Source organism: Stenella coeruleoalba, assembly GCF_951394435.1.
Source record: "Stenella coeruleoalba genome assembly, chromosome: 6".
In the NCBI taxonomy this organism is placed as follows: Eukaryota; Metazoa; Chordata; class Mammalia; order Artiodactyla; family Delphinidae; genus Stenella; species Stenella coeruleoalba.
Window position 1 is genome coordinate 39934477 of NC_137151.1, and position 26954 is coordinate 39961430.

General features: G+C 34.5%; 1 protein-coding gene across 9 annotated transcripts in view; it reads right to left on the minus strand.

The window, feature by feature from the left end:
- The window catches only part of LRP1B (LDL receptor related protein 1B), a 1831517-nt gene that overhangs the window by 896582 nt on the left and 907981 nt on the right, over window positions 1–26954 (minus strand). For all 9 annotated transcript variants that reach the window (XR_013828854.1, XM_079925113.1, XM_079925117.1 and 6 more), the window contains one exon: window positions 21348–21605. Coding sequence is in view for 8 of the 9 variants with exons in the window: in XM_079925113.1 (XP_079781239.1) it covers window positions 21348–21605 (258 nt within the window). In the remaining variant the exon portion in view is untranslated. The remainder of the gene's footprint in view (window positions 1–21347; window positions 21606–26954) is intronic.

Here is a 26954-nt window from a genome sequence, read left to right on the forward strand (position 1 = left end):
CCAATAATGCCATACATAAATTTCTGGTCTATATTCATTCCTGAATTTTATGACAGTCATATATTTATCTATTGAAAATTATAATTTGATACCTCCTTGTTTGAACTTAATATGGATCTATGATTCACTGGCTAAGTAGAGTTTCTTTCTGTAATCTGAACCTAAATGCTCTTCTTGCTCTATGCTTCAAAAGATTCTTGGTAACATGTTGCTACATGAATGATATTTCAATAAAAAACTAACATAGATGCATATGCCATCATTATATTCATAATGGTATATATATATTGTCAAAGCAAGGTAGAGAAAGCAGCAATTTTGTGGGAACTTCTATCAGTCCCTACAAGGGCAAGCAAAAAGTACATATTGCAGTTCACTGGATACAGATTGTCAGTCTATCAATTACAGTTTCATTTCTGAATTACACAGTCTTTATGGAAACATAAGCATTTAAATGTTCCACAAAGTACATGAATCAGTTCAGCAGCCAGGGGTTTTAAATTTCTGAACTATTTTTTCTGTCTCTAGAAATGTGGAAATGTATACTTAGCTTTGTTTTTTATTCCCTTTGCATTATTATAGCAGGTAGAGAACAGAACCCACTGTTTCAAATGCCATTTCAGATACCTAGGGTTCTGATAAATTATATGCCAAAGTCCATTCAATGACCAATCTCTCATGCTAGGCATGCAGTTGGTTTAGTCTATGCAATTGTAAATTCAGACAAAAGAGACGTTTGACAGCATTCACAACTTCTTTCAACTCTGTATGGCTGCAGAAAGATGCTCTGCTACTGAAACAATAGGTATTGTTAATAACATCCTAGTTTGAAGTGGCAAGGTCTCACTAAAGAACCTAATAATTAGCCAAACAGTAACTGTGGGAATTGGCATTGCTTCTTTTTCCTATACTTGAAGTTTCTATCTGCTTTTAATGTGATGTTTATTGAGATTAGAGAATTAAAGCAATTAAACAAAGAGTTCCAGTAAGCGATAGATAGATAGATAGATAGATAGATAGATAGATAGATAGATAGATAGATAGATAACTTGAACATTTTAGGAGATTTTTACGACATTACAAAATTGTCTCTAAAATTTTAGTAAGACCCTTATTACTTTACTGTTACTAGAAAAAAAATTACATATGTTCCTGTTATTATGTTTCTCTAGTTGCCTTTTATTCATTCTTCAACCAAAAGTGCCCAGGATTTTGTCCTCACTGTTCTTTTCAAATAGCTGCTTTATGGTCATTCAGAATTTCTTACTTGCCAAAAGCCAAGTTTGCTTTTCTGTTCATGTCTACAACATCTGAAAGTATTGACCACTTTCTTTTGAATCATAAAATAATCTAAATACCAATACTGATAAACTTTTAAATTACAGTGAAAAAATATTGAAACTATTTTGAAACTTGTTAAAGTATTATGTAAATATAAGTAACTTTATCTTTTTAAAACCCAATATATGTTAGGTGTAAAAACTTAAAGTTGTACCCAGTGGAAATTAATTTAAAAATTCAAGGTTAAAGTTTTAAAAAAGAAGATACTTATGATAATTTGATAAAAAAATGTTACATCAGCTTTTTCATCACATCATAAGGCAAGGAATTAATTAACAGAATTGGTGAATGTAGAACTTAAACACTTTTGATTCACTACAGTGCAATATATGTGCAGTGTTACGGACTAAATTGTTTTCCCCCCAAATTCATATGTTAAAGTCCTAACGCCCAGCACCTCAAAATGTGACTATATTTGGAAATAAAATATTTAAAGATATTATTATATTAAAATGAGGCCATTAGGGTGGGCTCTAAACCAAACTTATTGATGTCCTTATAAAAAGAGATTAGGACATACAGAGACAACACTGGGGCTATCTGCACATAGAGGAAAGGCCATCAGCAAGCCAAGGAGAGAGGTCTCAGAAAGTCCAAACCTGTAGCACCTTGATCTTGGACTTCCAGCCTTCAAAACTATGAGAAAACAGATTTCTGGTTTTTGAGCCACCAGTCTGTGGTATTTTGTTATGGCAGCTCTAGCAAATAATACTACTCAAGTATTACTTCAAGTATTATTCAGTAGAGTAGTTTATGCCACAAAATAATTGAGAACAAAGTCAAAATCTTGCTAAGAAAAATTATAAAAGGAATGTCTGCATGTGTGTTTAATGTCATACTGGACCATTGTCTAATAGGCCCTTTCAAAGACTGTTTAGTTCCTCTAGGGAATATACCTTTGTTTAATTTACAATTTAATATTGATTAGGTCCCAGTCTCTATGAATTTAAATATTAATGTGTAGACCGAGACATTAAAAAAAATTTTTGTCCAATAGAGATGCAAATGATTTCCATCAGGTAGTAAATATAACCCCAGTTTTATTGTCCAGTATGACATTAACTAGTTTTATATCTCACTTTATAATCTTAATTCAGAATTTTTTCTTTCACTGATTGTAAATACTTCAGTCTTTTCTGTACTTCTTTGAACCAGATTTACCATCCTGCTGGTTCTCTTACTAATGAGCTAAATAATTCCTTAATATACATTCATTAAATATTTGTACAAGTCATGTTTTTAACTTTTTGAAAATTATATATTGACAAAGTTGAGTACTTGAATTTACTTTAATTATTTGCTATATTTAACTAGCCAGAAATAGCAAATATAAACATCCACAAGATTAGAAAGATAATATAAATAGGTAAAACCTGTTAAGAAGGATTATGACAAACCTAGATGATGACTTAAATGTATACATCTCCCTGAAAAAGAAGACTCAATTTCAGCTGACTGTTTTGATACAGAAATGCTTTATTGTTTCAAAGAAGCGCAGAATAAGTATTTCTGAACTTCATTTGAAGTCTGCCAATTTCTAAATACGGTAAACTGATGTTTTTTAAATTATAAAGTATTTTGTGTTTCAAAAAAAACCTGTCTGTGGCTAAACTGGATCAAAGGCCTCTAGTGTGATTATACCAAAGTAAAGCAGTGTATATCTTTTAGTTCAGCCTAACTCCCTACTTAGAGTATGTTCTACTTCATAAAAGCCTCTGCTTTTGTATTAAATAAATATAATATCCAGTTTACAAAGTGGCCAGGGGATTAAATCAGACAACACACATTAAGAGTCCAGTACAATGACATGTAGTAGGTACTCCATAAATATTAGTTGCTTCCCAGAGGTAACTAAAAGACTGTACTTTAGTTTATGTCTCTGTGACAGCTTATAAGGAGCACACACTAGAGAATAGCATAGTACTAGCAATACATAAGCTAGCTGATAAGAAGTTAGTAGTTTTGATAATCTAAAAAATGTGTCCACTTGCAAAAGGTAGAGCTTACTCCTCCACTTGCAAAAGGTAGAGCTTAATTCTCCTCCACTTGAATGCGGGCTGTTCTTTGTGACTGGTTTGTACGAAACAGAATGTGGTACAAACTTAGAGAACAAACTTATGGTTACCAGGGGGGAGGGGTCGGGGGAAGGATAGTTAGGGAGTTTGGGATTGACATGTACACACTGCTATATTTAAAATGGATAGCCAACAAGGACCTACTGTATAGCACAGGGAAATCTGTTCAATATTATGTAACAATCCCATTTGTTATGTAAATGGGAAAAGAACTTGAAAAAGAATAGATACATGTAAATGTATAACTGAATCACTTTGCTGTACACCTGAAACACACAGAACATTGTTAATCACTTATACTCAAATATAAAATAAAAAGTTAAAAAAATAAATAAATAGAATGTGGTAGAAATGACACAGTGTGATTTCCAAGACTAAGTCATAAAAGGTATTATAACTTCCATTTTGCTCTCTCTTTGCATCACTCACTCTGGTGGAAGCCAGCTGCTATGCTATGATGATATACAAGCAACCTTGTGCCAAGGCCCATGTAGGAAAGGAGAGAAGTCTACTGCCAATAATCACAAGAATGGGCTTGGAAGCCAGTCTTCCAGTCCCAGTGAAGCCACTGGATGCCTGCAGTCCTGACCAACATCTTCATTACAACCTCATGAGAAACCCTATGACAACCACCTAGCTTAGCATTCCCTGAATTTCTGACTCACAAAAAGTGTAAGATAATAGATGTTTGCTGTTTTTAAGCCTCTAAGTTTTGGGGTAATTTGCTATGCAGAAATAGAAAACTAATATAGTAGTCAAATCCCTATAATTTTTAAAATTAGATTTTGTTGACTTCCCATCACTTGGATGTTATTTTTAGACCTATATCTAAACTAGACTGTCTATACCAATGACAGTTTTTGTTCCCTTAAATTACCTGTAATTCAGCTTAATGCTAAATCATGAAGGATATTCCATAAATGCTCAAAAATGAAGCCAGGGAAATTTAAAAATAACTTGTCTTGAAATTTTCTGCTCTACTTATACAAAATATGGTTCTGTGATGAAACAACTATATTTGGCCATGATCAAGATGATCCCTCACACAGTCCTCTCCTCAAGAAGGGTAGAATTAGATAGACAGTGCTAGCATCATGAAGAAAATAAGACAGGATAATGACTTCCGTGACTGATCACAGAGGGAATTCTGAGGAGGATGATATTTGAACTGAGCTCAGTGTGACAAGAAGTTGTTAGGCATGTGGAGAATTGGGGGCAGAGCCTACCAAGGAGGAATGAGCTTGGCATATTCTAAAAATGAGTAGAAGTAGGAGGAGCTATATCATAGCTTAAATATGGATACCAACAGATGGAGATATATACCATGTTCTTTGATTGGAAGAATCAATATTGTGAAAATGACTATACTACCCAAAGGAATCTACAGATTCAATGCAATCCCTATCAAATTACCAATGGCATTTTTTACGGAACTAGAACAAATCATCTTAAAATTTGTATGGAAACACAAAGGACCCCAAATAGCCAAAGCAGTCTTGTGGGAAAAAAACGGAACTGGAGGAATCAGACTCCCTGATTTCAGGCTATATTACAAAGCTACAGTAATCAAGACAATATGGTACTGGCACAAAAAACAGAGACATAGATCAATGGAACAAGATAGAAAGCCCAGACATAAACCCACACACCTATGGTCAACGAATCTATGACAAAGGAGAGTCTCTTCAATAAGTGGTGCTGGGAAAACTGGACAGCTACACGTAAAAGAATGAAATTAGGACACTCCCTAACACCATACACAAAAATAAACTCAAAATGGATTAAAGACCTAAATGTAAGACTGGACACTATAAAACTCTTAGAGGAAAACATAGGAAGAACACTCTTTGACATAAATCACAGCAAGATCTTTTTTGATCCACCTCCTAGAGTAATGGAAATAAAAACAAGAATAAACAAATGGGACCTAATGAAACTTCAAAGCTTTTGCACAGCAAAGGAAACCATAAACAAGACGAAAAGACAACCAGAGAAAATATTTTCAAATGAATCAACGGACAAAGGCTTAATCTCCAAAATATATAAACAGCTCATGCAGCTCAATATTAAAGAAATAAACAACCCAATCCAAAAATGGGCAGAAGACCTAAATAGACATTTCTCCAAACAAGATATATAGATGGCCAAGAAGCACATGAAAAGCTGCTCAACATCACTAATCATTAGAGAAATGCAAATCAAAACTACAATGAGGTATCACCTCACACCAGTTAGAATGGGCATCATCAGAAAATCTACAAACAACAAATGCTGGAGAGGGTGTGGAGAAAAGGGAACCCTTTTGCACTGTTGGTGGGAATGTAAATTGATACAGCCACTATGGAGAACAGTATGGAAGTTCCTTAAAAAACTAAAAATAGAATTACCATATGATCCAGCAATCCCACTACTGGGCATATACCCTGGGAAAACCATAATTCAAAAAGACACATGCATCCCAATGTTCATTGCACCACTATTTACAATAGCCAGGTCATGGAAGCAACCTAAATGCCCATCGACAGACGAATGGATAAAGATGTGGTACATATGTACAATGGAATATTACTCAGCCATAAAAAGGAACGAAATTGAGTCATTTGTTGAGACATGGATGGATCTAGAGACTGTCCTACAGAGTGAAGTAAGTCAGAAAGAGAAAAACAAATATTGTATATTAACGCATGTATGTGGAACCTAGAAAAATGGTACAGATGAACTGGTTTGCAGGGCAGAAGTTGAGACACAGATGTAGAGAACAAACGTATGGGCACCAAGCGGGGAAAACCAAGGTGGGGTCGGGATGGTGGTGTGCTGAATTGGGCGATTGGGATTGACATGTATACACTGATGTGTATAAGATTGATGACTAATAAGGACCTGCAGTATAAAAAAACAAGCAAACAAAAAACCCCCAACTAATACTAAACTTTCTTTGGGTTATTTGTATGGAAATATGTTAATATAAATGTTTCAGACATTACATGAAATTTCTAAAAATCTTAAAAAAAAACTGAATTGTAGTGATGCCTGCACAACTTTGTATATTTAGTAAAAAGCATTGAATTTTATACTTAAACTAGATGCATTTTATGATATGTAAACTATACTTCAAGAAAGCTGCTTTTAAAAATGCAAAAAAAAAAAAAAAGAAGTTCAATTTGGGTGTATGGTGGGCAGGTACACCCTTAATCAGGAACAGAATCTGTGGCATGTTACAGAGCCCTTTTCTTTTCCTTTAAGGAAAGTTTGCCTCTTCCTAGCTCTGTTCCAATTTCTTAAACACATGAAATGTAGTCCAAGTGAGTATCAGTTTTTGATAGGAGTAGTCACAAAGTTCTACATACAATCTGTGTATATGTCGTTATGAAAAAAGACAAAGGAGGTGTTTCTGACATGGGATGGTGAGCAGTATCAGGTATCTGTAACTTCCCTGTTCCACTATTTCTCAATTCCTTCCTCTATCTCAAGCTACAAGTCAATCACTTCCTATGGTGGACGCACTTAGAAAATATTCCAGTGTTTTTATTCTCTCAATATAACCAAACAACAAAAACAGTTTACACAGAGGTGTCTTCTTCCCACTAGGCAAAATATTATTTTCAACCTGTAACTCAAATGGATTCATCCTTCATTCTATTTTTATCTCTTCCCACTTCACCCCATATTAAATCTATCAGGCAATCTTAAGGCCTTCATCTGAAACTGTCCACTTCTTTCCATCTCTGCTCTTACTTTTCTTGCTCAAGACATTACCTTCTCTCCCCTGGATGCTACAATAACTTAACTGACTCTCTATTTCCCTCTTAGATGCACTATAACAATCTTCACAGAGCATCCAAAGTGATCACTGTAAAACACAAATTATATCATGTCAGCAAAAAAGAAAACATCATTCTTTATAGTCTGAGTTCTATGTTACATTTGATTGCCAGGTAAGACATGTCTTAACAAACTGATGGACTGTTGGGATTTACTCTCCTGTATGAATGTTTTCAAAAGCACATCACTGATATTTTGTGTGTGTGTGTGTGTGTGTGTGTGTGTTAGTTTCTGCTTTATAACAAAGTGAATCAGTTATACATATACATATGTTCCCATATCTCTTCCCTCTTGCGTCTCCCTCCCTCCCACCCTCCCTATCCCACCCCTCTAGGTGGTCACAAAGCACCGAGCTGATCTCCCTGTGCTATGCGGCTGCTTCCCACTAGCTATCTACCTTATGTTTGGTAGCATCACTGATATTTTTATAAATACCTAAGTTTACTAAACTGTAGCTCAATTTTAAGTCAAAACTCTACAGAGTGTTTCTGTCTGTAACATTTTCCAGGAAGGCCACCCAGGAAATGAGGTGTAGTGGGCTACCAACTTCCATTGTGTTATTGTTTCTTCTGCACAGTTTTAGTGAACAACAGGTTTTCCCCTAAATTTTGAGTCTGTATTCTTGTTTTCCAAAATATCAGTCCTCTTCTGAAAAATCTCTAATGACTTCCCCCATGTTTAGCATAAAATTCAAAGTCTTTAATGTCGCTTACAAGGCTTCTAAACCTCCCTTTTAACTCATATCTTCCTTGCTCACTTTACTCCAGCTAAACCGACATCCTTAATTTTTCTTGAATTGCAAAGAAAGCTTCCTCCTTAGGACCTCTGTACCTGATGTACAAGAAAAAAGAGTATCTGAATGTGCATGGCTTTGCCCTTTCCCTTATTCAGGTATTTGGTCAAATGTTAGTTCCCAGAAAGGTCTCCCTTGACCAGTGGATATTGAGAAGTCCATGCCCCCCCCCCACAACCCCACATCCCCCAACAGGCACAATGACTCATTCCCACCAGTCAATATCATTGCCATCATTTAATTTTTTTTTTGGAGCTGTCATATCGATCAAAATTAATTATTTAGTAGTTCACCATCTCCCCACACTAGAATAAGCCCCATGTGATCAGGGATACTGTATGGCTCGTTCACTGCTATATTACTGAAGCCTAGAATTGTGTTTACCCCATGGTAAGTGTCCAATAAATATTTTCAAATCAATATGGCTCTTCTATTCCAAGTAACCTTTACTCAAGAACCTCTTGCCTAAAATCTGTGCTTCCACCTCGACATCAGTCAGTGTAGGAGTCATCTTAAGTCACAGCTCCTTTGTTCTTTTTTTTTTTTTTTAAGTTTGCATTTTCTGATTATGGGAATTTGTAAGAGTAGCTGACCGTTGAAATTGGAACTCTTTTTTTATTTTTATTTATTTATGGCTGTGTTGGGTCTTCGTTTCTGTGCGAGGGCTTTCTCTAGTTGTGGCAAGCGGGGGGCGCTCTTCATCGCAGTGCGCGGACCTCTCACTATCGCGGCCTCTCTTGTTGCGGAGCACAGGCTCCACATGCGCAGGCTCAGTAACTGTGGCTCACGGGCCTAGTTGCTCCGTGGCACGTGGGACCTTCCCAGACGAGGGCTCGAACCCGTGTCCCCTGCATTAGGAGGCAGATTCTCAACCACTGTGCCACCAGGGAAGCCCTGTTCTTTAATCAGCTGTGGTATTTTCCTTGATTTTACCTGTGAGCTCAAATTTGGCAAATCACTATCCTTTACCCAGCAAAGATGTATACAAGAAGGAGAGGTATCATTTAATGTGGAGGAGTAATTTTAAGAAAGGGCAATTAGGCCGCTAATAATCTGAAGGTATGAAGACCCAGGGTGTGTAACAGTAGTACGAGGGATGAGAGTGCCATATAACAGTGTGGAAGAATAATGACGACTGGTGAGCCTGAGTGACTAAGAAGAGATAATAAAGCAAAGATCAGAAGAATGAACAGACAATGTTGTACTGAGGATAAAATAGCACCATAACCACTTTTGCATTAAAACTGCCACATCTTGACTTCTAGAGCCCTTCTTTTTTTTCTATTCATACCAAGAATCATTTTATGACCATCAGAGTCATGTAACTTTGTGGCTCTTATTCCTGTCCTTTAAATAAGAATTTACTGACACCTTGGCCCTGATTTGTCTCTGAGACTACTAGTTATCTAGACTACTTCTGTTGGCATATATTAGATTATTTTAGATTACCTTTGACCTTTTGATTCATGTCTCTAAAAAAACAGAATTTTAATTGATTCTTATTATTATATATTTATATTATTCAATTATTATATAACATATTATATAATATATACTATATTTTATTGTTTATTATTCATAGTTGTCATATCTCTTAACCTACCCAAGTTATAGACCCAGAATCTGAAGCACAACAAGTAGAAAATGATGTTTCCCCTAGGTATGAGTTCGAGTGTACAGTAAGTGAATAAGAGTGTGTATTGATGTAGTTTTAGTGGATTAATTCTGTTATTAAAGCGAGGTTCAGTTAAACCAATGTTATCACTTGCACTGGGCCTAGTAAAAGAAGTATCAATTGAGAAGCCCAAAGACCAAATATTTGTAGGATGCTTTCTCAGCCATGTTTGCTATTGGCGAACATTTCAGATATTAAACTTACTCTACTGTTAGGGTCAGTTGCATAATGGTAATGAAATGGTATGAGTTCTGTGGAGACATATACATAATAAAAATCAATTAATGCCTTTGCATTGCTTTTTCTTCTTTAAGAGTCAAATCCAATGATGAAAACCAGTCACCAAGTGATTAATTTGTTTGACATGAGTGGAAATTATCTCTAGGAGTCACACTGAGACATCCTGAAAGATATTAGGGCATCTCTGAATTGAGGAATGACACAGAAGAAATGAGGATTTAAGCTAGTCCAGCAATGACGAATTTTATTCTAAAGGTATACCAAAGACCTATACAAATGGAGGCAGAGTGTTATTTTTCTGGGGATTCGTCCCATGACACTCCAGATGGTACATCAGGAAAGAGATATACTTATATTTTTAGAATGAAAGAAGAATGTCTTCTCTTTTCATTTTAAATATAACAGGCCTGTCAGTTCAGGCTATAACAAAATACCATAGACTGGGTGTCTTAAACAATAAACATCTGTTTCCCACAGCTTGGGAGGCTGAGAAGTCCAAGATCAATGTGCCAGCAGATTCTATGTCTGGTGAGGACTCTTCATGGTTCAGGTAGCCACCTTCTGGTGTAACCTCACATGGAAGAGAGAGAGAGAACTCTGGCCACGTCTTATTCTTACAAAGGTGTTAATCACATCATAGGAGCTCTACACTACCATGACTTTAACCTAAATCTCTCTCAAAAGCCCTACCTCCAAATCCCATGATATTGGGGATTAGGGATTCAACATATGAATTTTAGGGTGAAAGAAGCTGAATGTTCACAGCATTCAGAAGTATAGAATATTTAACTCACACTGAAATCCACATACACTAAATAACTGCAACAGTAAATTCTGAAATAACTCATATTTATAAGAATTTAAGAGGTGTATATAAGAATTTAAGAGGTGTATATAAGGGACATACATTACATAATAGCTCAACCCCCATCTTATCTTAGGTACAATTTTGAATTGAAAAATATACATATTTTAAAAGTTTGGTTTTCACATATTAATATCACTTAATCTATGATCATGCCAAAATATCAATATTATTAATCTTAAAGTAATGTCTTGTTAAAGGCTCGACAAAAAGCTCTAATAAAGTATTTGTTGTATACATAAATATAAATATATATATATATATATGACTAGAGTCATCTTTCAATACTTTTAACATTACATAATGTGCTTAGAAATAAATCAGGTACAACATTCAATATGAAGTACAAAAAATAATTAAATTCCCATAATTCAAGAGAACAAATTTGAAAAACACAAATGATTCAGCTTGAATTTATCAAAATAATTACCTTGATACTCCATGTATATTGTGTGAATAGCATCCCATGGACATAGGAAGAATGACATTAACTGAGAGTCTCAGAAACAAAAGCTCAGACTAAACATATAGAATGGAATGTAACACTGAGATGATCATTTGCATACTTCATACATTAGGAACATGTTGTCTCAATTATCTTCATTTTAGGAACAAACATTTTTTTGCACAAATTATCTAAATACCTGATGTAATTGCCAATGGCGTTTTGCATAAGTAATCACAATTATAATGTACCTCTTCAAGTTCAAAATTTTTGTAGCGGTAACTATGATAGTTCTAATTTACTCAAGTTATACCCTTCTTACAAATCAAATCCTCAAAGCTCTAAAATTTTATAGTAACTTTTAATTCATTCACCTCTCATGACTCCAAAAAATTTAACAAAATATTTTTAAATAACAAAAACAACCAAACTAAGTCTTAAGGCCAAGTGAGGTGTTTCATATGGATACTAAGTTATTCTGACCAGTTCAGACAAGCTGAACTTTTCTATCAAGCCACAAGGTTTCTGTTGCTGTTGTTGTTATTTTCAATAAACAAAATAGAATCTCCCAACAACATAAAAATTTTAAATAGAATCTTCTTTGGTTATAAGAATAATAATGTTATTCTTATGACCATCACACACACAAAAGTAATATTTCTTTTGTTATTCTTATGTACTCTCTAGTACATTTGTCGGACATGTTTTAAACCATAAATTTGTTAGAAAATTAGTCTCGTTGATTAGTAGTACATAGGCCTTTCCCTACCATTCAGTTTTGGATATACAGTATAACTACCTGCTTTTTCTTAGTGAAACTGGACTGAATAATTGTACTTGATAGATAGATAGATCTCTTCACTAATACCTTAAAACAGCGAGATTAAAATGATATAGGTTAATTCTTACATTAAAACAACAAAAGTTGTCAAGAGACTATATAAAACTTTACCAAGTAAATGTTGTCATTATGATGACAAAGACTGGATTCCCCTGGTGGCGCAGTGGTTAAGAATCCGCCTGCCAATGCAGGGGACATGGGTTCAATCCCTCATTTGGGAAGATCCCACCTGCCGCGGAGTAACTAAGCCCGTGTGCCACAACTACTGAGCCTGCGCTCTAGAGCCTGCAAGCCACAACTACTGAGCCTCCGTGCTGCAACTACTGAAGCCCACGCGCCTAGAGCCTGTGCTCCATAACAAGAGAAGCCACCACAATGAGAAGCCCGCGCACCGCAACAAAGAGTAGCCCCCACTCACCGCAACCAGAGAAAGCCTGCGCGCAGCAACAAAGACCCAACTCAGCCAAAAAAAAAAAGATGACAAAGACTTACAGAATATTTTAATACACATATACATATTTAAAATATACATATATTTTAATCTAGATTTATACTTCATAATCATTTAAAAAATCCTTCACCATCTACATGACCATCTCATCATCTGACACTGTTGTTCTACCATTAAGAGTTTCTGTCACCATACATTTATCCAGATCATGGAAAAATTGTTATAATTAAATTGGAATTACTTGACACTGGCTGCAATTCTAAGTTAGTTCCAGAACACACTCTCTGTTACCATTATCAACTACAGTCATCTTTTAGCTAGGCTCTTTCCTGGCATGAATTTCACACATGACCAAATCTTTGCTGCATAACTAATTCCTCTAAGGTCCAGTTCTGAAATGGTCTCTGGTTTTGTCACCAGTCTCAGGGCTTGTGGTATATGGATCCTATAACTCTCATAACCCTCTGGGTATAAACTAAAAGTAGTTGGGCTCTTGGGAAGAGATAGCTAGAAAACTGTTATTACGGTAATTCTCTGTATCTCCTTGTAAACACCGACCTTACAGGTTTAGCCACAGAGACAGTAAAAAGTGGTAGGAGGATACAATATGAGTGATATTCCATAAGACCTCTAAAACAATATTTCTCAAAGTGGATAATATAAAACACTAGATATTTGGAGTGTTAATATGTATTAGACACATAAACATATTCATAACATGTCATTAGAAACAAGCACCCATAGAAATGCACTCACAGACATACCCAGAAAAATACCAATAAAATGTTCAGTACTCAAGGAAATTAAAGAAATCCTGAGCTAAACAAAGTAAAATAGGTACTTTACAGAAGGACTCCACCGAATCTTTAATAGGCTAATATACATATAAATCTTCAATAAGGGTATACAGATGCAAAACTTCCTGAACTCATTTGACCACAAACTCATTCTTTCCAAGAATGTCCAGGAAAACTTGTGTCCCAAGGAACATATCTTAGAGAACAGTACTATACAATGATTAAAATATACCTATTGTGAGTAATTAGGTGAGAGGAAAAAAAAAGTAGACGAGAGGAAGACACACATGCACACAAAGACACAGGCATACTGCAAATTAACAAGAATATCAAACAGTAGGGAATGGAAGGGGAAAGTATGTTTAGATCTGGGAGGGATTCCAGCTATTGTGTGAACAAGTGATTTCATTTTAAAATTATTTAAGGTCCCACAGCTAGTTAATGACAGAGCTAGGACCATATCAACTCATCCCAAATACCACGGTGAGGAAAATACAAAGCCGAGTGTTACAGAAAATCTGTAAGTCACAGACGTTACAGCCTGAAAAAAAAAAAGAAAAAGAAAACAAGAATCTTATTCAAAAACTGAAATCCTATACACGCCAGTTTGCTTAGTTACGTTGCTTAATTTGTCTTCTACTGCTCACGGCCTTTAGATTTGATAAATTCCTAATATATTGTAAATGTCTTGACAAGATTAAAACCTTCTGATGGCCAAGAAATATGAGAAAACAATGCTCATTTTACTTGGCATAAATCCCTTAAGAAAAAGCAAAACAAAATAAAAGGAAAATACACTATGACACTATTATATTTAAAGTGAAAAATTATCAAATACATATTAAGTCAGAAATTATTTTACTAGTCTACTTGCCAAAAAAGTGATAATTTCTCTTTTTTCCATATCTTTTCTCTTCTTCCCTTACTTCCTTCTCTCTTCTACCAAGATAAAGTTGACCAAGACAGAAACACCAGTTTGAGTGAGTATACATCATGGATTCCAAATGTATTTCATGAGTTATTCACGATGAAAAGAGCATCCTACTTTCCAAGTTTCAGGTTGGTAGATAAAGTAAACTGCTAAACATTATGTTCTACCTGGTATATGGCGTTGTAATGGGATCATGAAAAAATTTCCACTTTGATAATTAAAATCCATTAATAAAATAAACAGAAATGTGATAATTAAAATCCATTAATAAAACAAACAGAAGTGTGGATCTAGACAAAGCATACTATGAGAATAATGATTTAAAAGTTCTACATGGCAAACAACAAAATTTGGAGGGGAGATATTTATATTTAGTGTGTGTGTGAAATATATTTTATCAAATTCATAGAAAAAATGAATATGAACAATTGAAGCTTAGCACATCTCTAATTTCTGCTTCGGTTAATTTCAAGTATGTCGCCAAATGACAATAATATAGTAATTGAGCTATTTCCAGCCTGGCAACTGAACTAACAATAAAGACCAATTTGTAGAGTAACAGAGTACGCAGACTTAAAATTTTTTTTTTCTTTTCTAGGCATTCGGGTTGGCATTTTATGGTTCTGTACTGATTGTCAATTAGAACAGGTTACTTATTCCAAAGTATAAATTTATGTAATGTTAATATAAAAAATTAACGAATAATTTAATACAATGCCTACAACATTGAGCATATGGTATCAGGAGAATTTTAAAAATTCTCTGGAAATATGTCCTCAGATCAACATCTTTGCTAATTTTAACTGTCTTTTTTTTTTTTTGAGTTCTCAGTGGACAGTCTGATCACTTTGTTAAAATTCCAGATCCCAGCAAGCATGTGTTGTAATAACTAGCTACACATGCATGCACACACACACACACAGCAGCCATGTCTCAGAAAAAGTGATTTTTATGTTTCCACATAAATATGCTAAATAAAAGATGAGGAACTTTTAAGAAGTATAAAGAGTTTAATAAAACATCCAGTTGCTTATCAAACAGCAGTTAAATAAAAATGTATCTCTGAGAATAAATACTTATGATATCCTTCTTATATGGACGATGTGTTTTGGATTCTTCTCAGCTGTTTCTTAGGGAATAATATAAGACTAGTTTCTATAGCCAAGATTTTTGTGCAAAATTTAGATGTGCACAAAATATGCTGATCAAAAAGTCTGGATTCTACACAGCTAAAACAACAACAACAACACGACTTTTTTTTTTGGAGTGGGAAATATAGATCAGAAAATATCCTTTTATTTTCTTTCATTTCCTTTTATGTCTTTCATTTTCATTTTATTTAATAAAAAAATCTCACTAATTTATAAGATTAGGATGGTCATCACCATTTCCTCTTCTCCTGAGCTCAAAGCTGCCCAATTTTTGAACTTTCTCTAATGAAATGCTAAAACCAAAATTGATTAATTGCTGAATATACTTCATCTCTCACAAAGAATTAAATGCATACATTTCTAGGGTGGAGGTAACTAACAGGGCTTCTCAGAGGTTGAGAGATACAAAGAACATCCTGACTTTGCTCTTTACTGCTTACCCCAAAAACATTTGGGGCCTTGATAATAACTAAGTATACAGGACTGAGATGGGAAGCACATCTACTGTTTTACGCATCTAAGGACCTAAATATAAGATAATAGAACCTCCTTAAGAAAATGTCTAATCAGACTGAGGGGAGGAGAAAGGTTAAGATTACAAGATGTGTTGTTCTGTTTTGTTCCTGTGCTAAGAATTAATTGACCTCTATTTTAAGACCTTTGACTCCAATAATGTTTAATTACAACTGCTTTGGCGGGTGGGGAGACTCAAACAGATCTGGATCAAGTTTTTTCCATTGTCATCGAGGTTAGGTTCCAAAACGAATCTATAGGCAAATTTACTGACCCTGGGGAAGTCAGAGATTGAAGCCAAATAAAAGCCAATAGCTGCTGAACAAACCTATATCTCAAGGACACCAAGATTCACATGTGAGGCTACTATCTAGACACAGAAAAGATCTTACTTAGCCATAATGCAGACTGGTTTTCCCCATGTCTCTAGTAGTGATTTGGCATGGTCTCTCCAGAAGTTGGTCTTACCCTTCTCCCGTCTAATTCTCCACCCTCATCCTTTACTTGTTACCTATGTTTATTCTAGAACAGACAGGCGTTTGGCTGAAATCTGATTCAAAGATGAATAAAGCACACATCCTAAACTTAAAGTAGTTACCCTTTATTTGGTAATCTGACAGGTAAACACACAAATAAAATATAATGCATTTGTACTATGATGTCCCAGGATCACATAGGAAGGGCTGCTAAGCTCAAAAGAAAAACTTTTGGAAAGGATATTATACCTTAAAACATGAGTAAGAGACACTTGATTATAGGAAATGACAACTATGGCCTATGGTGAAGAATCAGCATATACAAACGCCCATGGAAATGAGAAAACAAAGTGCATTAAATGAAGTGCTAGTATTTTTTTTTTAGGTGGAACATGTGATTTGAGTGGGGAGAGGCAAGGTAGAGGCAGAGAAGCCGTAAAATGAAGTTTCATTTTTTCCTTAGATAAATGGGAAGCCCCTGAATATTTTGTATTTTAATTTTAAGCAATGGAGCATTATGATCACTCAAGCAGATTTGTCGAGATTGATGTGAACATATAAGTCCACAATGGAGTGGACAACTTCACTAGTAATCATATAAAGGCAAATTAAAACAATGTGAATGACTTTTCTCCAATCAGATGGAGAAAGATAATTGCAGAGGAAAGGTCATAAAAATACTTTATTTACAAGTCACATGCTTAAATACTGCATGCCAAGTTTCTATGATGATTATACCATTCTGTGATACTGTGTAATCTTAGGATGTTGCTGCAAAGTTCCATGATCATCTTGTAAAGTGCAAACTCACTGTGAGCTGACACTATTTGAATCTAGCATTTCTACTCTTATAAGTTGGTTATTTTGTCCCAAGACTATGCCTGCTATGCTTGTATTTACAGTAGGGACACAGCCTGCTCATTTTTGTCCAGTCATAACTTGATGGAGGATGCTTGTGAAGCACTGAAGGCTATGAAATTCCTAAGCTGGGTAGAAGCAAATGGGGAATACTGCACAATTAAGAAAGGCCATTACTCAGTATCTATTGAGATTAAGAGGTCAAGGTTTCCTTTAAATTAAAAAAGTATTACATTTATTTAAGCTCATTGTCTTATCTATAAACTATTTTATATAGTATACATATATAATTTTTGTGATAGGTATATGAGTATAATTATTAATGCACAAAATAAACATTCAGTAAATGTCATCTATTAATATTATATGATTATTAGAGAATTGCTAACTCAAGAGAAAGAAGTAGGGTTGAGAAAAGACATGGGTAAAGTGAATCCAAAAATTATCCAATCAAGGATCAAGGCAGAGGTTCAAATGGAAAATGAGTTAAGCTGATATCGAAACAGACCAAATATAAGAAAGATAAAAGCCAGTGAATGGGGATAATTCAGAAGCAAAGTGTATAAAGAATAAGCAATCCTTTATAGTTTTTGGCCTGCCACGATCTGCTAGACTGTAGCTGAGCCCATGAATGGATGAAGACAAGCTGGTTAAGTCTAAATTAGAATCCTAATAGTGATACTCAAATTTTGCAGAATACTGAATATACATAAAAACAGAATGAAAGTATCTACTATATACCTGGAAGAGAACAATTGGTCCTGAATCATCTTCCTTAATAAGGGATACACCCAGAAAATAATCTTATCTGTCTCAATCATCTTTGTGCACTTTGTCCTGAGGAAAATAGCTGAGCATCACTACTGTTAGGAAGCCCATCATTTTTGCTGATTTTAGGTATCTGTGTTCCTACCACAGTATTCCCTAAGAAAAACTTGGGAGAAATAATTAGTTGTCGTAAATGTACTTTACATGAATCCCTGGAGAACAAATTTTGCTTACAAAACACTTAATTCCAAAATTTTCTTCAAAATCTAGTATTTTGTAACTTTCAGGCAAAAATACTAGCTAATAAATATCAAGTATCTTTATAAAGAAGAATGAATTCAATTCAAAATATAATCTCTAGCATTTTCCCCAGTGTTCCTTTTGTCAATATAGTTTACTGAGCACATTATTATCAGTCTTCCTCATTCTCTCACAATATTGCTTAGACATGATTCTCAGTATTAAAGGTAGGCCTCCCTAGGTGGCCATATCAGAATCATGTGTTGGGCCTTTTCAAATGACATGGCCTTGGTACAACTCACCTTGTCCACCCCCTTCCAAGATTCTTATACCTCTCTCCCATGTAGACACTGTCTTTGTGAGCCACTGTTACTAATGTTAGTGTACCTGATTGTTTTGGCTGGCTGAAATGAAAAACAAAAGTTGAGACCCCTGGGGCAGTGCGGTGTAGCGAAGGCTAGGAAGTCTGGCCCAAATTCAGAGTCTCGATTTTTCCCTGCAGCATAAGGGGACTAATAATGCCTCCCTATTGCATGTAGTCTTTTAACACATTTAATAAGTTGTAGATATGATTATTTGTGCTAGACTTGGGAAATTCTTTGAAGGGACCTGTATTTGCCTTTGTTAATGTAGAAGAAAGAACATAGGATTTAGATGTCCTATCTCTGCCTTCTTTTTAGCCATTCAATATTGCCTAACACATCTTAGTTCTGTAGTTAAAATTGTGTCTATTATAAAATGGGAAGAGTATCTCTCCTGCATACTCCACAGAGATGTGGTGGGTATCCAGTGAGATGAGATATGCCGTAAAAATTTTAATATTGCAATAAGATGTTTACTAAAATATTATGTAAAATTTAAATTCAAGTCGGTTTGACCTGTAATGACTCTCCTCATAGTAATACTTTGAAAAATAAAAGTTTTATTTTTTTCCAAAAAAGAATATTTTCTTCAGGTAAATTCAGAGAAAAGTATCTAAAGATAATGAGGGAGGAAAACCTAAAGAGATAATCTCTGGAATAGTGGCTAGTGACAGGTATTCAGGCATACTCCCATCAGTTCATTATTTTTGCTTATATGGTACAACAGAGATTTTAAGTAATTACATATGCAAAGAATATTCAAAATTCATTATCAACTCACAAATTGTCATGGTGAATGCAGAGTCCATTGGAAGCTGTCCTGTGACATGTTGATAAAATACATGGCTTACAAGCAACGATAGAGGAGCCCAGCCCAGCTCACACCTCTGTCCCACTCCCATCACTGTATTACTTCCACACATTTAATCACTTCTTTCTAAAGTGACTGGAATTGCATGGCTTAAACCCGACTTCATTAACAACTATTTATTCTAATTAAGATGTTTCCATTGCATTAATTTTGTATAGTTCAAAATGAATGTCTGTTCATCATTTTAGTGAACTACCTAACAAAATCAATCTCTATTTTTCTAGATTTGCCAAGAATTGTTTATAAATCACATGAAATCTAAGTTCTGAATTATTTTCTACAAATATTCTAATGTAGAGTTGCTTAACCAATCTGAGATGTACTATTAAAGTTGTTTAAAAATACATATTAAAGAAAGGATTACTACTATTATTAGGGCATATTAAATGTATAAAAAAAGTTGCTTAAGTAACCTTGGAAAATAATTTTACCTGATGACCTAGTGAATATTCTAGCAATCTGACTGCCAGTATTCCATTTGCTAGGGAGAAATACATTTGGATTAGTTAAGGTAATCACTAACATGGCAGAAACCAGAGTCTTTTGTTCAAATGATTTTCAACTTATGGCTGAGCCAATGTCTGAAATACTCAAATCACACAGAAACATTCCTTGTGTTACTACCAATAGTTATTTACTGTTTATTATGAATTATCATTTCTCCATGGAATCCTTGAAATAGACAGTGTCCACTGTTTTCACTAGGCATTTTTGGTCCACTGTCACAATAAATGACCTTATCAATTATTTTAATTATGTTAAGAAAATCTTCAAAATGTTGGATTCTATTTGTTAAACATTTACTTCTGTTCACTTCATATTCCATTTTTCTTACAATCTTTGCCACTGTTTTTATTCAATCTAATCATAATTTTCAAACATTACATAGTACTATTTTCTTACATTTAATAAGGATCAATAACCAGTCCCTGAAACTGTACATCACAAACATCAATAAAATATGATTACTGAATTCAAATCACCAAACATTCAACATCTGAAAACTAAATTTATTCTATCACAGCACTCTTTTTTTTTCTTCTTAACTTGATTGTACATTTCCTTCATTTCTCTACCAAGTTTTATATTGGTAGCATTTGTAAGAATAAGTTTTTTCTGTAAATCATAAAATAAATGAATATATCTTGAAATTCTCATGCATACTGTTTCCCCAGGCAAGCACAAATAAGTTTTTATACTCTCATGTGGGAGGGGTAGAGAGCAGAAGAGTGAGGGGGGGAATGTATGTGCATGTGACAATGTGATATACAGAAAGAGAAAGACAGTTAATAGTTTGTGAATTTCCGACATGAGAAATCAAGTGAATCACAAATTACTCTTTAGGAAGAAGATATATAAAAACTCTGATTTACTAGGAAAAAAGTCAACAAACACAGGTAGTTGTTACCAATTAGCATAAAACTAATAGTTTTCAAGGTATTTTAACAAACACTACAGTTGAAGAGCTTATATTATCAAATCTGTTTCTTGTTTTTGGTTGTGGTTGTTGTTTTTTAATCCTACCTTCACTATCACGTTGTGAACTATCATTCAGTGAAAAATCACAGTTCTCATCTAGGTGATACTGCAATAAGCATTAAAGAAAGAATTAAAATTAACCCTTCAATGTACCGCTTACATAAACAGTGCAATTCTTGTGTATATGTGTGTATATGCAAAACACGTAGGGAATATACTTATTTAAGTGCATTCATATTTGCATATATAGCTTTCCAAAAGCCATTAGCTATGCTAGAAAATCTAAGAATCCTGTCTACTGGTCTGCAAATGAAATCCTTAAAGGGTGGCATATAATATAAATCGAAACTCACTGTGAAAGGATTGAAGAATACTGATTGTCCATTCATCTGTTAATCTTCCTGTTTTTGTTATCTGGATACATTTGAGCTGATTTGAAGATTCTCTCGATTCAATCCAACAAATCACATCTTCATTGTAAATAAAATCCAGAGTATGAATTTCGTTTCCATTGACTGAGCTCAGGGTTGCCATTTTACTTCCATTAAGATAGAAAACCTCAATTGTTTCAGAATTTGCAATTAACAGCAAAGGAGGCCTATCTGTAGGTTCTGGAATAAAACAGAAAGAGCAAAGTGAGTTCAGTAAATGAGTCACTTTTTAAAAAATAATTTGGCATTACTTATTAAAAGTTATCCTATATTTTTAATGCATCTTTACAATTTTAAAAATTCCTTGCCAAAAGTATTTTTTAGTAACCTGTATATGCTTCAGTAACTATATCACTTCATTTTTTTAAGGACAACATAGTCCACTGAGCATTTCTATTCTTGATTTCCTTAGTCATAATGTGTTCTCTAAATATGAGGACAATGCTATTTGCTTTCACTGTTGGTAAATAAAAGAAATGCTGTGAGTTGTTTTTCTAGCAATGATGATGGATCTGGATTGACCTCTCCATACAGTGTTATAGACTTCCCTTGTGAGCAAGGGCACACTTTTTTGAAGTGGATGTAGGAGATCAGAAATAGATTCTCTGGAGTGGAACATGCAAAGCTCACAGCCTCATACAAAGAGCACCTGTGACCTCAGGCTCATTGGCTCCCTGACTGACCCCTGGAGCCAAACAATCACACATTTCCTTAGTGACTAGATCATGGTCACTGAACCAGTTCCTTTCACATTTCTTCTCTACAGTCAGGAAAATAAGATTCTCGAGGTAAAAAACTTGTTTACTACCACTTGTTGGAACAATGCATCTTTGCTTGTGCTAGGATTGGTGAGTTGTTGGTAAATACATACTAATTGACCGGAATCACAACACCTTTAACATATAAAGTTAACAGTAAAAGCCCATGTAAAATTAGTGTTGAAAGAGTTTAGCTCTATAATCATATTCAGAGTAGCTTTCGTGCTAATTAGGGAATAGGGAAAATTTGGAAACCTCCAACTTCTCCTTTTTGCTGCCTTACATCCATCGTGTCAACAAATCTCTTTGACTCTGATGTCAAACACATCAGTGACTCCTACTACCATCCTGCCCCAAGCTGCCATCACGTCTCAACCAGATCATTACAACTGCCTTCCAACTGGTTTCTCTGTCTCCATCTATGCCCTCCTCTTCCTGAGTCTATGGCAACACAATAGCCAGTCATATCCTTAAAATGTTAAGGCAGATCAAGCAAGTCTTCTGCCCAGTTCCTCAAAGGGTTCCCATTTCAATCAGAGGGAATTCAAAGCCTTTAAAATGGTTTATAAAGCCCTACCTGATGTGTATTCTCATTACTCTTTGACCTCGCTTCCTTCATCTCCTTACTACTCCCACCCTTGTTTATCTTGCTGCACACATACTGGTCTTCTTATTGTTCTGTGAACAAGCCAAGTAAGCTGCCATCTCAGAGGCTCTTCCTTCTTCCTAGAATAATCATCAGATTTCAGAATGGCCGACTTGACATGCTGACCTCCTTTTGGGTGTTATTTGGATGTCACCGTTCTGGTGAGGACTTCTCTTACCACTTTATCTTGTAAAAAACTACAAGCCCCTACACTCTCGGTACAACTTCCTGAGTTTATTTTTCACTTATCACTACCATACATTGTATATATCTTATTTATTTCTCTGGTGTATTTTTCTACTTCTGCTGATGTCATCTCTAGCATTTATAAAAAATCTGGAACCTATTGGCCGTTCACTACAAATTTTCTGAATAAGACCAAAGGACACATGGAACCGTTACACAGTAGAGTTTGTTAGAAACATTCTGTGAAACGTTACAAAGTAATTTGGATTTCTTAACCTATGGATGGAATCCAGAGAAATACTGTCTCTTCAGAAAATTTCATAAACATTATTAGATCATTCAAGACACTGATACTGAGCACTGTAATGGTAGGAGAAAAGCAAATGTACATACTATGGCTAATATAATTAAACATCTAACATTTTGAACACATTATTTAATGGTCTTCATCATTTCTTGGGGAAGTAGGAATATCAGGCTCCTTGTGTATCTTTCAAATAGAAGAGCTGTCCAACAAAGATGATTTTGGGTCTTCCCTCACAGGCCTAAAATGTCAACTCTGAAACACATCCTAAGGCCTTCCATGAGTATTTGAATTTTTACTCCTAAGAAATTACTTCAATCAAGCCATAGGATTCTTCTCTGCCTTCAGAAAGGCATTAAATGTTTTTTTTATCTTAAAACAACAAAACAAACAAAAGTAAACAACAGTACAACCTCAGTGAGATTATAAACTAAATAGCCCAACAGTTTCTTCCCAGTGGAGAAGTGAACTTGTCCCTGGACTGCTTGGTATAAACCAACAAAAAGTAAGTCTCAATAACACTAATATTATTTCCATAATAAAGAGTTCTCTTAGAATAATCAGTAAAATTGTGAACTGTCTCTGCTTATGTAACCTTGTCAAGGGACTACATCTGAGCTTGGTTAGCCAGCTGGCTCTCTCTCAATCTCTTAAAGCCATCTTGAATCATGTAATACGTGTCCTTGCCATTCCTTAATGTGGAAGTCTAAACTTGGTCTCTTTTCAACAGTACTAGCTCTGTTTGTTTTCCAGTTGACCTTGGCACTCCTGAAGCCTGTTGGATCATGGATGGATTTCTCAGGTTAGGAAGGGGTCTTAGACAGCTGTGTTATCAGGTTAACAAAGATATACTGACACTAATGTCAGTGCTTATGGTCTTCATTTGACAGCCAAAATGACCTTTAGTGAAATCAGCTCTCATTCAAAAATGAACCACTACTGCCAAGCTTATAAGAAGTCCAGATGTAGACAACAATTTCTAAACTGCCTACCAGTCAGTAAATTTAAGTATGTCATAAACATTCTTTGAAGAGAGGCTGGAATATGAAGGAACATTGAGCTTCTCTTGAGAAACTGAGATAAAAATAAATTAATGGTCCACACAGGCAATGCTTACTGGACACAGCTAATCAATCTATTTGATTTTTGTAGCTGCTTTTTGAGCGAGTCAGTTGCTTACCTTAATGCAAAATATATCAACCACTGATTTTAAAGCTTCAGATAAACAGAAAGCCAATAGAGAGAAAGTCAGGTGCTTCATAAATTGACATGGTTTGATATAATAATGGTGACTTTTAAAATTCAAATGACACACTGGAGGAAGGATACTTCTAGTGTTAGTTGTGATGTACTTTACTGAAGTAATACTCATGTGTCTCTGCTAATTATTATCTATGGTTTCCCACGTAAGACAAATAAAACATAAGGCCTGATATGGGAGTGGGAGAAGCTACTGAAACACAAGTACCCACAAAAATCATCAGGGGCTAGGGATATAAATCTTTTTTTTTTCCTACTTCATTATGAAAGGGGGCAGAGGCCTGACAAAGGTTATCCATCTCTACCCGCACTACACTGCTGTCTAGTGGGCTTTATTACCACATGCTTCCACATGCCAAGTGAAGATCATCATTAGCTTGGGTAATAATGATAAAGGACTGATAAGAATAAATGTGATGCTCATATCAGATGCCACACTTAGAGTCAGTGAACAGTTTCCTTGAAGGAACAGTTAGAAAACACATCAGATGACTTCAATCAAAGGGTTGTCTATATCAACACTTAATGAGAAGTAATAAATATTAACCTTCCACATAGAAGAGATTGGAACACAAGAAAGCACTCAGTCAACACTCTGGCGTAGAGAATCAAGACTTAAGTTGAATAAACCTCTACGATAGGCTGTCAACTGATTCATGTTGGAGGAGGAAAACTGTCCTCATTCTCTTCACTCCCACCCATATATCAACAGCATAAAAAAGAGTATTTTCTCTCCCAAACAGTTATAGAGATGTGTATAATCAGAACATGATTTTTTTCCTATCATGTTATATTAATCAGTGTCATAATTTTTAAAACTGATTAGAAAACTGAGAATTAAAAAGAGAAGCTTGGAAACAAGAAATATCTCATTTGACTAGATTCATAAAAATATCTCTTTAAATTCCAAGCCACTATAACCATATCCTTGCAAACATATCCTTCTCCTCTCATAGTCAAGACTATACTAAAAATGTTTTTATATACTTATAATAATATGATTTTGACATATAGTTGATGTTAAATAAATGTTTTCAGAGTGAATAAAACTAATTTTTACAGCTTCATTTAAACTCCCTATTCTTCCATTCAATTCTAAGAATATTAATTCAGCTAGTTTCATTTTAAGTAATTGGAATTGTGGATTCAGATAATTAAAAATAAATATAAGCCTAATAAATATTTATGTACATAATAAATGTATCTGTATCACATATACACATAGAAAAATATGTATTATCTAGTTATACTGTGTTCTGATTTCCCCTAATTAATCCTGTAATTGTGAGCAATTATCTCCAGTGAATGAAGTTAGGTAGGTGCACCTCAATATCTGTTATTTCAAAGATGAGAAAAAAAAAAAAAGAATGAGGTTCAACTGTTTAAAAGGTTAAATGGTAACTTCCATGTAAAGTACATAAAATGAAGAGCCAGACTAAAGCATGGGAAAAGGGAAAATTGTTATCTGTACAGCCCAAAGAATTGGTTTTCAACCAATACAAACTTAAAATAACTTAAAGAAGAATTTAAACAATTTTATTTTTAGTTTATCATATACAAATGTATAAAGTCTTTAATAATAAGGAAAATATGATGAAGTTAGAAATGAGAAGAATGATAACAACTTGTAGCAAAAAATTATGCAAACCCTCATAGGAAGTGAAGTGTAACTATATACAACAAAAGTGAAGAGCAATCTGCATAAAGAGACTAAATTTAAAAGAAAAGAAAAGATAACTTCTAAAATTATGCAATGAACAAAAAAAGTTGAATATGAAATACTAGGAGGAAATTATCTAGTTTAAAAAAGAGAAAAAAAGCATTATTCAAATAATATAATAAATTATAGACCAAAGTCAACTAAACCAAACTGAAAATGTGGATAAAGTTAACCATATAAGTGAAAAAAAGATACAGGGCTGGAATATTTTCATTTCCAAAACGTATATGGCCAAATTTGTTTCTCCATTTTCCTCAACTATTTTGTCAATGGAAAAATCTCTTTACTGAGCTGAATGATATTTAGAATAAGTACATACTGTGCCACATGTCAGAGGAAACTATTTTATCAGATTTTACAAAAGAAAAAGTAAAATATGAATCAAATGTGGAAACATTAAAATGCATTAAACAGTTTTCACCTAAGCAAGAAAATGTAATTACTACAACTATACTGTAATTTATCTTAGCACTACCTTTTATTGTCGCAATGCATTTATACTAAACTCAATTGACTGGATGAAAATGCTTTATTGTATTTTTTATTTTATTTTTAGAACTTATAGCTCTAAGGTATTCAACTAGTATCTGAAGGGGATCAGCAGGACAGTCTGTCTTCAAGAAAGATATACCTAACAGAAAAATTGATATACATA